Source organism: Anastrepha ludens, chromosome 4 (genome assembly GCF_028408465.1).
Source record: "Anastrepha ludens isolate Willacy chromosome 4, idAnaLude1.1, whole genome shotgun sequence".
NCBI lineage: Eukaryota > Metazoa > Arthropoda > Insecta > Diptera > Tephritidae > Anastrepha > Anastrepha ludens.
Window position 1 is genome coordinate 60484471 of NC_071500.1, and position 12947 is coordinate 60497417.

General features: G+C 36.9%; 2 protein-coding genes across 3 annotated transcripts in view; one reads left to right on the plus strand and one right to left on the minus strand.

Moving 5' to 3' along the window:
- Positions 1 to 12947, plus strand: part of LOC128862584 (adenosine deaminase 2-A-like) — a 77991-nt gene that overhangs the window by 24967 nt on the left and 40077 nt on the right. The gene's annotated exons all lie outside the window — the stretch shown is intronic.
- LOC128862586 (uncharacterized) lies at positions 2843 to 4729 on the minus strand. Its single transcript, XM_054101309.1, has 8 exons — positions 4641 to 4729; positions 4503 to 4574; positions 4342 to 4446; positions 4167 to 4271; positions 3838 to 4072; positions 3423 to 3723; positions 3252 to 3354; positions 2843 to 3065 (listed from the first exon to the last, which is right to left on the minus strand). The coding sequence occupies exons 1-8, from the start codon at positions 4647 to 4649 to the stop codon at positions 2961 to 2963; spliced, it is 1035 nt and encodes a 344-aa protein (XP_053957284.1). The 5' UTR covers positions 4650 to 4729; the 3' UTR covers positions 2843 to 2960.

Sequence of the window (12947 nt, forward strand, 5' to 3'; positions counted from 1 at the left end):
AGTTGCCTCTGCACGTCTTTAAATTTTTTAGTGTTTTAGAAATGGACATGTTGATTTTGCAATATGAGAACGCACCGTCGCCATCATTGTCCGTGAGTTTTTGATCAAGAACGAAACAAATACCATCCAACAGCCATTGAATTAATTTGAAATGCCTCCTGCGATTTCTTCTGTTCGATCGAGTCGAAAACCCCGTGTTTTAACAGCCGAAAGGAAGTATTGAAAAAATCGAAGGCAGAAGTTGGAGTTCGAGAAATGTTTCGAGAGCTGGATCAAACATTCGCATAAGTGAGTGGCAGTTGATGAGGAGTATTTTGAAGTCAATAATATAACTTTTGAGGTTAACGCATATAACGGTAAATAAGGCATGCGGACTACTACAGGGTGGCCCATATTCGACGGACCCATCTGGCAACCCTGTATCTTTTGACAGAGACGTCGCATCGCTTAATGACACACCGCGTTGGAAGCGTCAGTCCAAGCAGATTTTTACCATGGAACCGTACACGCCACGCGAGTGCTCCCAAATTGTTGAAATTTACATTCAACAAAAGAAGTCAATTGTGAAAACTTAACGTGCGTATAAAAAATTAAATAATGTGAAAAGTGCGCCTTTTAAGAACACCATTAAACGTTTGTACGGAAGGTTTTTGGCTGGTGATGCTCTTTCTAATCCAAAGAGGCCAAATCAAAACCGATCAAGGTGATCGGATGAGAATACTCCTCATGTACGGGCCAGTGTTGAGACGTCACCAAGGACATCCCAAAATCGCCGCTCTCAGCAATTGCGCATTGCTCGGACCACTTTACAACAAATTATCCTCATTGATTTGCATTTATTCCCGTATAAGATTCAATTGACGCAAAGACTGTTGCCTGCCGACAAGCCTCGTCGATTGGAATGGGCCCAAAAAACACATGGGTCCGTCGAATATGGGCAACCCAGTACTGGATTCTCTCATTAGATACGCTGCAGCGAGCTTGAAAACCCACAAAGTTTATTATAGTATTGCAAAACAATTCACTTTAAAAATAATAGAGTTCGAATTTGATTTTTATAATTTTAGTTAAAATTATTGGGTGAGCAATTTTTTTTTTCATTTAAGAGAAAATTCTGATAAATATGTTAAGTGAACATCTGCCGCAGAGTCTGTGCTCATTAATTGCATTAAGTTACACTTCAGACTAATGATATTAACATACGTATAAGACGGACGTGTGTTCCAGCAGAGTAAAAAAAAAGAGATAAAAAAATCTAAAATCACGAAATTTAAAGTCTTCTTGTATTTATGCGCATATAGCCAAACCTTGTCGGAGGCTTGAAACGTCAGTAAATCAATTGAGAAATTATTTTTGCTTATAAAATTTGCTAATCTTATTAGAATTCTTTTAATAATTATTTTTATTAAAAAGAGGAAGAAATCGCAAAAATTGTACAGTAAATTCATTTGATTTAATGCGAATTTTTCGAATGGAAATATTTATGACTTTTCATATGTAAATTTAAAATCGCAACCAATTTTTTATTGTTTATTTATATTGTAAACATTCCATTGTAGGCAGCCCTACATATTTTCAGGTGCGTATATATAGTTTATTATGGTCAAATGATTGAAAATGTTATATTATATTTTTGATGCATTTCATAGCAGCGATGCACAACAGTTCCACACGTAATTTAATTGATCCACAGCTGAGCGCGAAGTCGTTAAGTAATGAGGCGCAAGTGATGAGAAATTAAAATTCAATCCACATTCACTGGACGCTCGCCATTTACCATACATATGTACATACTAGGTTGTTCAATAAGTTTTGCGATGCGATAAGTGAGAGTGTTGCTACTTGCCTAATTCTTTTTTGTTATGTCAGACGTCCAAAAACAGCAACAACACCAGGAATTGTAGGATAAATACAGCAGAATATCGTATTGGAAAATCGTCGAGTGATTGAAAGCGAATTAGTAGAAGCCCTAGGTATCTCAGTGGGCAGTGCAAGCACTATTCGGATTGAAGTATTGGGTTTCAGAAAGCTGTGTGCACAAAAACACATTCGAATGCGACTTGCTCAGCAACATTAACAAGGTTTTAAAAGTGGATTTCCTGCGTCGATTTATCACTATTGATGAGACTTAGTACTATTGCCATGATTCTAAATCCAAATAAAAGGCTAAAGAGTTGTTCGTCAGCTTCGAAACTACATAGTTCGTGCCCGGAAATTGGCCAAGAAAGTGTTAGCATCAGTTTTTGTGATGCGCAAGAAATTTTGTTTGTGGATTACTTGCGAACTGGTAAAAGAATAAAGTTTGAATACTATTATTGTATAATATTTTAGACCGAGGAAAAAAATTGGGGAAAAATACCCAGTTTGCAAAAGAAAAAAAATGATTTTTTATCATTACAATGCGCCGTGTCACAAGAGCATTTCGACAATGGTTGAAATCCATGAATTAAAGTTTGAACTGTTGGACTTCCAACTGTTGGCGACTTCCATCTGTTTGAAGACTTAGCAAAATTTTTTCTGTGGAAAGAATTTTTCGTGAAATGATGAAATCATAACAGCTGTGGCAGTTTGTTTTGCAGCCATTCCAGATTCTCACTTCAGAAATGGAATTCATAAATTGGAATAAGTGTATTTATGCTCATGGAGACTCTACTGAATAGTAAAGAGTATTTCAACCATAAAATTGTGTTTTTCTTATCGAGCCGCAAAACTTATGGAACAACCTAGTACATGCATTTAAATTTGCGCCTATGTTTGTGTGGTCGTGTTTTGGCAAAATGTTAATGCTGTATAAATTAGTTGATATGTAGTAGACGCCTATACTTATCACTCTTCCCCACTTTGTAATATAAACATAGTATTTAATTACTTGATTTTGCAACAATACTAACAATTTTTGTAATCAACTACAGCACACTTATGCAAATGAGTATAAAAATAGAAAATACAATTATAAAATTCTACATAGTCGGTCTCGTATTGCCTGTGTAGGCAGTAATTTTGAAAGAGCTGCTTGGTAGGCAAGTGCTGGTCTTATTGATATGAGCATCCATTGTGAGTGAGTTCTGTAATTGGAGGGAAAAAATTTAATTAAAAAGTACCAGTTTGAGTTTATAAAAAAACAATGAAAACATTTTTTCTAAGTAAGCAATAAAGTGAGCTTTGCATACCGAGCCGAAAAGGCCTTTATATTTTTGGTTTATCCACTAGCAAAATAATATTATCAAATTGCTCGAAATATATATTCTTACCTCATCTGGATTTTCTGCACTATAGCATCGCTCTGCCTTCAGAAAACTAGCCAGTGCTTCATTTAGTGCCGTCTTATATTTTTTGCTGAAAAACTCGTTCACTCTGTTAATTAAAAAAAGGGGGGAAAATGCTTAATTTGCATTATTGAGTTTTGCTTTCAGTGCGCTTACTCATCCGTCACCGATGAGCTTTGTCTTGACCCCCTCCTTGACTCCGCCACATAGGCCGCCTTATTGTTTAGTAAACAACGCTCCAACTCGACGCGCATACAAAGCGCTTCCATAAGGGAAATCGGTTCGACTGTTGGTCGTGTGCACGGTACTGGAGCACAGCCGAATACCAGTCTAAATGACATTTCATTAAAGTCCTCCTCACAATCGATTGTACTTTGTATGGCACCTGGACAATATTGATCCTTTACCAAATTTTCCAGTTGCAATTTTCGCATGCGACACTTAATCTCCGTCTCGGCTGCAAAGCAATTGAAAGTTTGCATTATATGTGCGTAGGTGTTTGTAAACTAGTGGACCACTTCACACACGCACGCCCACACTAAATTGAAAAAAAACCTTCTTCCACACTTACGTGAAGGTTTCTCCTCCTTTCGTGGCTGTGGCTTCGCTCTACATGGGAGTGATTGCTTTGGCGGCGACGACCGGCACAGTGACGTCATTGGCGCCTGGGCTGGGTCTTGTGGTTTGCCGCAATGTGGGCAACAGCAACAAGATGTATTTGAAACGGTGTTGAGATTGCTACAAGAATCCTGTACTAAGGTCGCTGCCGACGGCTCACATCTACTTCGGGGCATTGTGTAGGTTGACTATGTTGGTGGTGATTTAGCCATGAAATTGTGATGCAGTGAATTTTGCTTTTGAGTTTCAATTTGCTGCGTACATTTTACGGTTGTAACTCACCTGACGCGCTGATGATATCATGCCAGCACCCGTGTGCAAATTATTTGTGTGCATTTTTGGCATTGTACTCGAGCTAAAACGTGTGCGTGATAATGATGTAGGTGGCTGTGAATAACAGAGTTACAGCGAATACGATTGGAAATTTGTTCACATTTTGCGGTTTCCTATTACTCACCCTTATCTTTTGCGGACAACAACAGCTTTCGTAATTTAGGGCTGCTGCTGCGGCTGCGGATGTGGAAGGTCCATTGCAACTATTTCGCATCGGCGATGGTTTTTTCTGAAAGTGTGAGAGAATTTGTGAAATTAAGTACATCTTCTAGGGTGTTGGCTTACCTGAGGCCTGCAATCAAAGCCACGACGTGCACCTTGAAAGCTGCGACGTGTGCTTCCATTGCTGAAATAGTTCTTACAGAATACAGAAATGCTAATTTAGTTGGCTTTAAAGAATCTTTAACAAATGCTTCCACTTACTTCAACCATTATACTAGGAATTTTGAATTTTTATATTTTCTGAATTCTTGCTCTCTCCACAACACAATTTGTAAGAACTATTATTTTTTAATTTATTTACACAAGCGAAAATGTCAAACATATTTTTTAGCTTTTGAATCAGTGCTGGATAAATTCGCAATTTTATAAAAAATCGATATGATTTAAGTAAAAAAATCCTTTTTCGGCAGCTTAAATTTTTATTTGTATTTATTCCGCTGCCCATTGAAATAATGCAGTGATCAAATCCTGCTTATAGTAGTTGGTTAAAAAAAAATAAAAATTTTATAAAAACAACTTTAAATGGGTTAGGTTTATAAAAGAGTAAACAGTATTTATATAAGGTAATTTTTCGTCTCTTGTAAAATTTCGGTAATCTCACATACGCGGCTGTTGTTGTTGTATTGTTCCGAGGCAGAATTTTTTATTTATTTATTTATTCATTAATGTCCAACAAAATTCAGAACAGACATTTAATATATAAATTCAGAACTAAAATATAATATTTAATATTAAAAAGTGTAGAAAAATAGATTACCAAATAAGAAACCATTAAATTGCTAAAAATATATACAGGGTGAAGTGTTACCAACTTCACACAGCTTGTATCTGTAAAACAGCTAATGGCATCAAGGTCAAAATTATTCTAATAACAGTTCAATATATTGTTTATAAGCCATCAAAAGCATTTGCGTCACAGTTTTGTTGATTTTTTTTTCTGTAATGGAATTCAAACGTAATAGTGTGATTGCGTTATAGTCCGTAAGCCAGCGACAGATTTTCACGACCAAGTTCCTCTCAGTCGATAATTCGTAAACTACCTCAGATAGTTGCATTATGAAGCGTTGTAAACGTCAGCTGCGGCTCCGAGGGTGGGTTGAGCAGTTATAGCCACCCTCGCACGTAAAAAAAAAATTGTTTTTAGTCATTTCCTCCCGATTAAAACATTGATCAAATTAAAGTTAGCCTAATATTTTGAAGAAATAAAATTGTCAGCTGATTATAAAGTGGTGGATTATACGTCAGCTGGTCACACAAATATGAAAAAAAAAAATATTTTTTCAGTGATTTCCTCCCAAACGAAAATTTATCAGGTGATAGTTTATGTATTGTTTTTAATAAATAAATAAGTCAGCTGGCTATATGTAGGTGGAATGTGCGTCAGCTGATGCCCTGAAGGTGTAACGTAGGAGCTAGTCGGAAACATTTATAGCCTAAGTAAATGTATCAGCTGACGAGTTTTCCCCCAACATACTGCCAGCTGATTTGTTTTATTACTTACAGGATCATTTCAACAATCCGCACAAACATTTTTTTCGGGAGGAAATGACGTACTTGAAGTTATTCAACATTACATTTGATGAGTACGTCAAAAATTGGGGATAAAAATATCCCGATTTGGCCACACTTCTCTCATGTCTTTAAGATTCATTGTTTCTCCCCAAATATTCCTCCATCGCCCCTTGCGGTGGTAACTCGTATTATATTAGTTGTAACTGTTTGCGCATATCTATTTTCACACAAGGCTAGGCATAGTTCTGGGTTTTGAAGTATTGTACGTGTTAGTGAATAGAAATGTTCGCGCCCCTCTTTATAATTCATCGTCGCCGCCCCTGTACTTCCAATTGTCGTTACAGCTATCAAATTTATATTCAAACCCTCTCATCACTGCAGTTGATGTTGTCGTCGCTATTCTCATCGCTGGAGCTCCCGTTTACTTACTTCCACTATCTTCGCACCTTCCTTTATGCATTGTTTTTGCCTAAAAACTAACAGCATTAGCATAAGTTTGTCGAACTATTTTCGCTCATTGTATTTTTTCCTGCTATTTCAGAAAATCATACGATATGTGACCTTCATATTGTAACAGGTGAAATAGCAGGACCTTTCCAATATACCATAAGCGTCTTAGCTTATGCATATATTTAATTTAGTAATAAGAATTAATCTATTGTCAGAGCTCAAAAAATAAGCGAGGTAAAATTTTTAAGCGCTTGTTTTTGTAATATTTAAAGTCGTGAAAAAGACTTCACGATTCACCAAGAAGCATTAGTACAGTGACGGTCGAACAGAAAATAAAAATGTCGAGCATAACGCCTTACGTAGTACGTAGTTACAGATGCTAAAGTGGTAAAAACGGTAGAAAAAACACTTTCGTGTCCAGCTCACGAAGAAGCCGACACAAAAATAATTTTCGACGTTTGCCAGTTAGATTTTAATGCAAATGTAACGATTCGTTGCTCGGATACTGACGTATTAATAATTATGTTAGCCAATATGGGTAATATTGCAGAAGATATCCAAATTTGTATGGAAGTCGGCGTCGGAAAAAATCAAAGATTTATCAACATAACAGAATTACATAAAGCATTAGGAGTAAATTTATGTGCAGCGCCTTTTTTAAGAAGGGCAAAAACCGCCCATTTTCAATAATGTCAAAATCTGAAGAATTCACTGAATGTTTCATCCAATTGTCACAACCATCTGAGAAGAGACTTGACTTTTTTGACAAAATACAAGAGTTTGTATGTAATGTATATGGTTGGAAACGATTAAAATTTATAAACGAGGCGAGAGTAGCATTGTTTCAAAAGACATACAAATTTCTTGATAATGACAATTCGCTTCGATTACCTAAGAAAGGTATTGATGGCTCATCTCTTCCGCCGTGCAAAACGGAATTATATAATCATTTTCTAAGGACGTATTATATTTCGGAAGTTTGGTCTCAAGCACACCTGAAAGTACCAACTGTCAATGAGCCTTCTGACTATGGCTGGGTAGAAATAAATAACAGATATGAGTTCATGTGGTTTTCTGGTACTCTGTTACCAACATCCATCGATCAAATAACTCAATCAGAAGAAGGTAAGAATTTTTTTTAAATTTTATTCGTGTACGTTAAACATGTATCCTAAATTTTTTTTTTGTATTTTTAAACAGATGACGATAATGAAGACATGGTGGAAAACAGCTCTGACAGCGACTCTGGCAGTGAGTCAGAAAGAGAAGAAAGTGAGATGAGCAGAAGCGAAAATGAAAGTGATTAAATTACCCAACATAATTAAATAACTCGGGCGGCCGCCGTAGCCGAATGGGTTGGTGCGTGATTACCATTCGGGATTCACAGAGAGGTCGTTGGTTCGAATCTCGGTGAAAGCAAAATTAATAAAAAAACATTTTTCTAATAGCGGTCGCCCCTCGGCAGGCAATGGCAAACCTCCGAGTGTATTTCTGCCATGAAAAAGCTCCTCATAAAAATATCTGCCGTTCGGAGTCGGCTTGAAACTGTAGGTCCCTTCATTTGTGGAACAACATCAAGACGCACACCACAAATAGGAGGAGGAGCTCGGCCAAACACCTAACAGAAGAGTACGCGCCAATTATTTATTTTTATTTAATTAAATAACTTTTTGTATTAAATCTTAAACATTATTAATTTAAGTACTGAAAAATTATAAATTAGTTGATTTGCTTAACAAAATATTTATTTATTTCTATTCTTAAGAATCGGAAAGTTCCCATAAAAAATTTGATTTAATCGAAACATTGCCATAAAATTATACATTTCAGTTTGCACATTAAATGTAATGTTGAATAACTTCAAGTACGTCATTTCCTCCCGAAAAAAAATGTTTGTGCGGATTGTTGAAATGATCCTGTAAGTAATAAAACAAATCAGCTGGCAGTATGTTGGGGGAAAACTCGTCAGCTGATACATTTACTTAGGCTATAAATGCTTCCGACTAGCTCCTACGTTACACCTTCAGGGCATCAGCTGACGCACATTCCACCAACATATAGCCAGCTGACTTATTTATTTATTAAAAACAATACATAAACTATCACCTGATAAATTTTCGTTTGGGAGGAAATCACTGAAAAAATATTTTTTTTTTCATATTTGTGTGACCAGCTGACGTATAATCCACCACTTTATAATCAGCTGACAATTTTATTTCTTCAAAATATTAGGCTAACTTTAATTTGATCAATGTTTTAATCGGGAGGAAATGACTAAAAACAATTTTTTTTTTTACGTGCGAGGGTGGCTATAACTGCTCAACCCACCCTCGGAGCCGCAGCTGACGTTCACAACGCTTCATAATGCAACTATCTGAGGCATTTTACGAATTATCGACTGAGAGGAAATAACTGACAAAAATTAGCACCTGGCTCACGGACTATTATATTTGGCTGGAAATCACAACCAGCCATTGTTCGTGCGCTCAGCCACCTCAAAGTGAATAAAATGGTTATGTATCGCACTATAAAATGTTACAATGATACTGGTAGCATTGCAAAACGCTATAGAGGTGGACCAAAAAAACCGCAACAACGCCAGAAATTGTTCGGAAAGTGAAGGCTCGACTTGAACGAAATCCACGTCGAAGTGGAAGAAAAATGGCAAAAGAACTGAAAATATCGCAAGACAGTATTCGACGCATAGTGAAAAAGAGCTCAAGATCAAGGCTTACTAGTTCCAAAAAGCACACGATCTTTCACCTCAGCAAAAAAAAAGTTCGGTGCGAAAGAGCAAAGGAGTTGTTGCGCTTGCACGAACGTGGCGAGCAGAGAATATCTTAAGAGTATATGGGTCAGTGAGTATATGGGTCATAGCGAGCATAGCAAGTCAATTGAAAACGGCATAATTTAGGTGCGTGATAAAATTAAGCTTTGTATCAAAGGAAACCCTTAAATCTTAAATAAAAAAATGGTCCAATTAATCCATTGCTTGACAATGCACACCACCCCGTCACATTAGGACTGTTGATGTTGTAATCGTGGGTTCTGCGTTTTGTGGTTTTAGGTGACCAATAATGAGAATTGTGCTTATTTACACTTCCATTTAAATGAAAATGAGCTTCATCGCTCCAAAAGGTAGGGTTTCCGTACGAAATCTCTACGACAGTGTATCCTAGAAATTTGTTCGCAAATTGTAATCGTAAGGCTTGAGCGCTTGCACAAATTTTGAAGCTGTGAAGTCTAAGATCCCTCCCCAATATTTCATGCACATTTAGCAGTTAATTTTTGGAAGTCGCAGTGCATTTTCTCTCTTGTGCACAGGCTGACTTACATTTTCGTACAATATTTCGAACATTTCCGTTTCTTCTCGATTTCCGGCTGGAATCTGGGCGTGGGATGTTTGCCGCCGAATTCGTTGCCCGGAACCTTCGCTCTTATGAATGAATGACATCTGCGCTTGGGACATCATGTAAAGGCCGAATATTGTAAAGGTAACAAAATCTACGACGAATACAGTCGTCAATTGCGAACACACGTTGTTTATCCCAAGATGCCTAGATGCGGAACTCTTTTACTCGCGAGAGCGCTGACAAAATGTACATTTTTTTTAACATTCCATTATTGACGACACCGAAAGAAACATTGAATGGATAATTTTTAAACAAAAATTGCGAATTTTCGGCTTACACACCAACATTGCGGTTAGCATTTGGCGCGCGGTTACCCAAAATTGAAATACAAAAGTAATAAAATAATGTTAAAGTAATGAACGTGAAAAACACAAGCATAAATAAATAAAAAGCTTTTCGAAAGAGTGTTGCAGGTCATTGACCGGAATGCCCTTCAGGTCGTCGGTACAAGCCTTTCGGAGGGCCTCTACGGACGCAAAACGTTTTCCTTTCATGTTCACATTTTCAAATGCAATTTCCCGAATAGGTAGAAGTCACAGGAAGCCATATCAGGTGAATAGGGTGAGTGATTGATGGTTAAAATGCAATAAGCGCCCGCTTCCTCCTTCGCGATATTACGGGTCAATTCGCCGAATGCGATGCAACAAACGCGTCAAAGCGCCAAGATAGATAATTCCATTGACGGTTTGGCCCATTGGTACGAACTATTTGTAGACAATTCCCTTGGAATCGTAAAAACAAATGAGCAACAACTTGATTTTGACTTCTCCAAACGCGATTTTTTGGGTGATGGCTCGTCTATTCGACTCTTTGACACTTAGTTTCAGGTTCATGTTGTTTCTAATGTTGCAAAGGAAGTTCTCGTCTTTTCTCGCCTCTTTAATGAGGTCTTTCGAATGTTGAATTCTGAGCCATTTTTTGGTCCTCAGTTAACTTGTGCGGAATGAAACATGAAACGTGCACAGACCTTTCGTAGGCACAAATTATCAGTTATAATGTGATAAATCGATGTTTTGGAGATATGCAACTCCGACTCCATGAATTTCAACGATGATTTCGGTTTATTTTTGATAAATTTGCAAACAATTTTCATGGAGTTTTCGGTGATTACTGATTTTGGGCGGCCCGTATGTTCATTGTCATTTATATCCTCAACCATCTCTGAAACGTTTAAACCGCTCATGAACTCTGGCACGAGACAGGCAATTATCGGCATAAACTTTTTTTATCAATTCAAATGTTTCGGTAAACGTTTTACCGATTTGAAAACAAAGTTTAATATTAGATCTTTGTTCGAAACTCATTTTTGTACCGATGACACACACATACTCAGACTTTAGACGCAATAACTTCGCATCCGCTGAACCGAATGTCACCAAGCTTTCGCTGGAAGTTAGCTACGGATGTAACTTCCAATGCACTAACTCATTAAAAAGATGACGTCATCAAAAGCATTTTTATGACGCCAGTCTTGTTTATTATGGACTTCACCTTGTATATGCACACAAGATGAAATAAAAGTAGTAGCCGCAAAGGATATAAACGGCTGAGAAAATTCTAAAAAAAATTGAGTTATTACATTTCAATTGCATTTCTTTTAAAGTAAATATTTATAAATATGTAAATTGCGCTATATTTCCATTAACGTATGTTTGGTGCCTTGCTTTTCTGGCAGCCCGTCATTTCGACTATCAGTTGTTCATCAGCCCAGGGGTTGGCAATACTGCCAGGTATTGAAAGAGTTCCTGGGCGCATTCTGACATAAACTGAAAGAGTTTCGCATCTTATTATGTATGGTTCACCCATCCACTGCGACATCGTGACCAAATATTATAACACGAATAACGAAGCTAACGCGGTCCCTCCCCGCTGTTCATAGGGTCAGTGGTAAGAGAGTAACTTTAAATTTAAAACCTAGTTCGGTCACCTGTATTTTTTTACTTGAAACACACAAATTTAAGTGATTTTATTTGTTTGAATTGATTAATAACTAATACATGGTAGCCCAAAATTAATCTCCCTACCTGGAATGAATTATCAAGCTATCTTCAGTTAATATGAAATTAATATGGTTATTAATGTTTGCTTAAAAACAAAGAGTGTATTTGTTTCGGAAAATTAGTTTAAATAAAAGGAAAAAAATATGATTTAAAAATGGCCAAGTGTGGATTGGAACGTGAATGGGCCATTTTTCGAAGTCCCAAATAATTTTGTTGGTCCATCACTTGTTAAATTATAACGGAAGACGCGGATATAACTAATTTTAAGCAAAGTTTTCCAGTCGTAAAAATTACTCTTATTACTCTGGTAATGTATCCCTGTATCGCACCGGATTCCTTGGCCATTTTACGAGTCACCTCTGTATGCTCCATTGGCATCTGACATTTTATCTTTGCATCCACTTGCTAATAAAAAATAAAAAAATGCGTTAGAGCAATCAAAGTGAAATCACGATCGTATCAAAGCGAATTCATCCCCCTTGGAAATTATCTGAAATAATTCATATACCTTTGTTTTTGCACTACTGCTACCTTGAATAGATTCGCCTGGCTAGAATAATCGAACATTTGAAATGACAGCCGTCGTTTTGGTTATTTTTAACCAAACTAAAAAACCAACATATGTAAATTTTTCGTTTATCTATAATTAACATTATTAAACATAGGTTTTAAATTTTTTTAATAAAAATGTTAATTTCTATATGTAAGTTTATTTTGTTAATAGCTTTAAAATGTACTGTTTGGCAACACTGTGTGGTGGGAGAGCAAACAGCTGACGAGGCTTCATTGGAAAAATCAAAACATGTCATTTTACATTCGCACATACAGGTTGATGAGTTTTCATTTACATGGCGCTATACATATATATACATAAGTTTGATTGTGTCAGCTAACACGGAACGCACGTTTACACTGGTGAGTGTGGGCACTATAAAGCTGCAATTAGTGGCGCTGTAGCCATAACGCCATAGCCGTAACCATAGTCGTAGGCGCAATGGTATAGAATGTGTCGATGAGTCATACATATATATATATTTGGCGCTTATACCCTTTTTGGGTGTTTGGCCAGCTCCACCTCCTATTTGTGGGGTGTGGCTTGATGTTGTTGAACAAATGGAGGGATCTACAGTTTT

Coding starts and splice junctions, on each gene's coding strand:
- LOC128862586 (XM_054101309.1), bottom strand. Junction 3,724..3,837: donor AAAGGAGGAGAAACCTTCAC/GTAAGTGTGGAA, acceptor ATTGCTTTGCAG/CCGAGACGGAGATTAAGTGT. Junction 3,066..3,251: donor GTGCAGAAAATCCAGATGAG/GTAAGAATATAT, acceptor CTCCAATTACAG/AACTCACTCACAATGGATGC.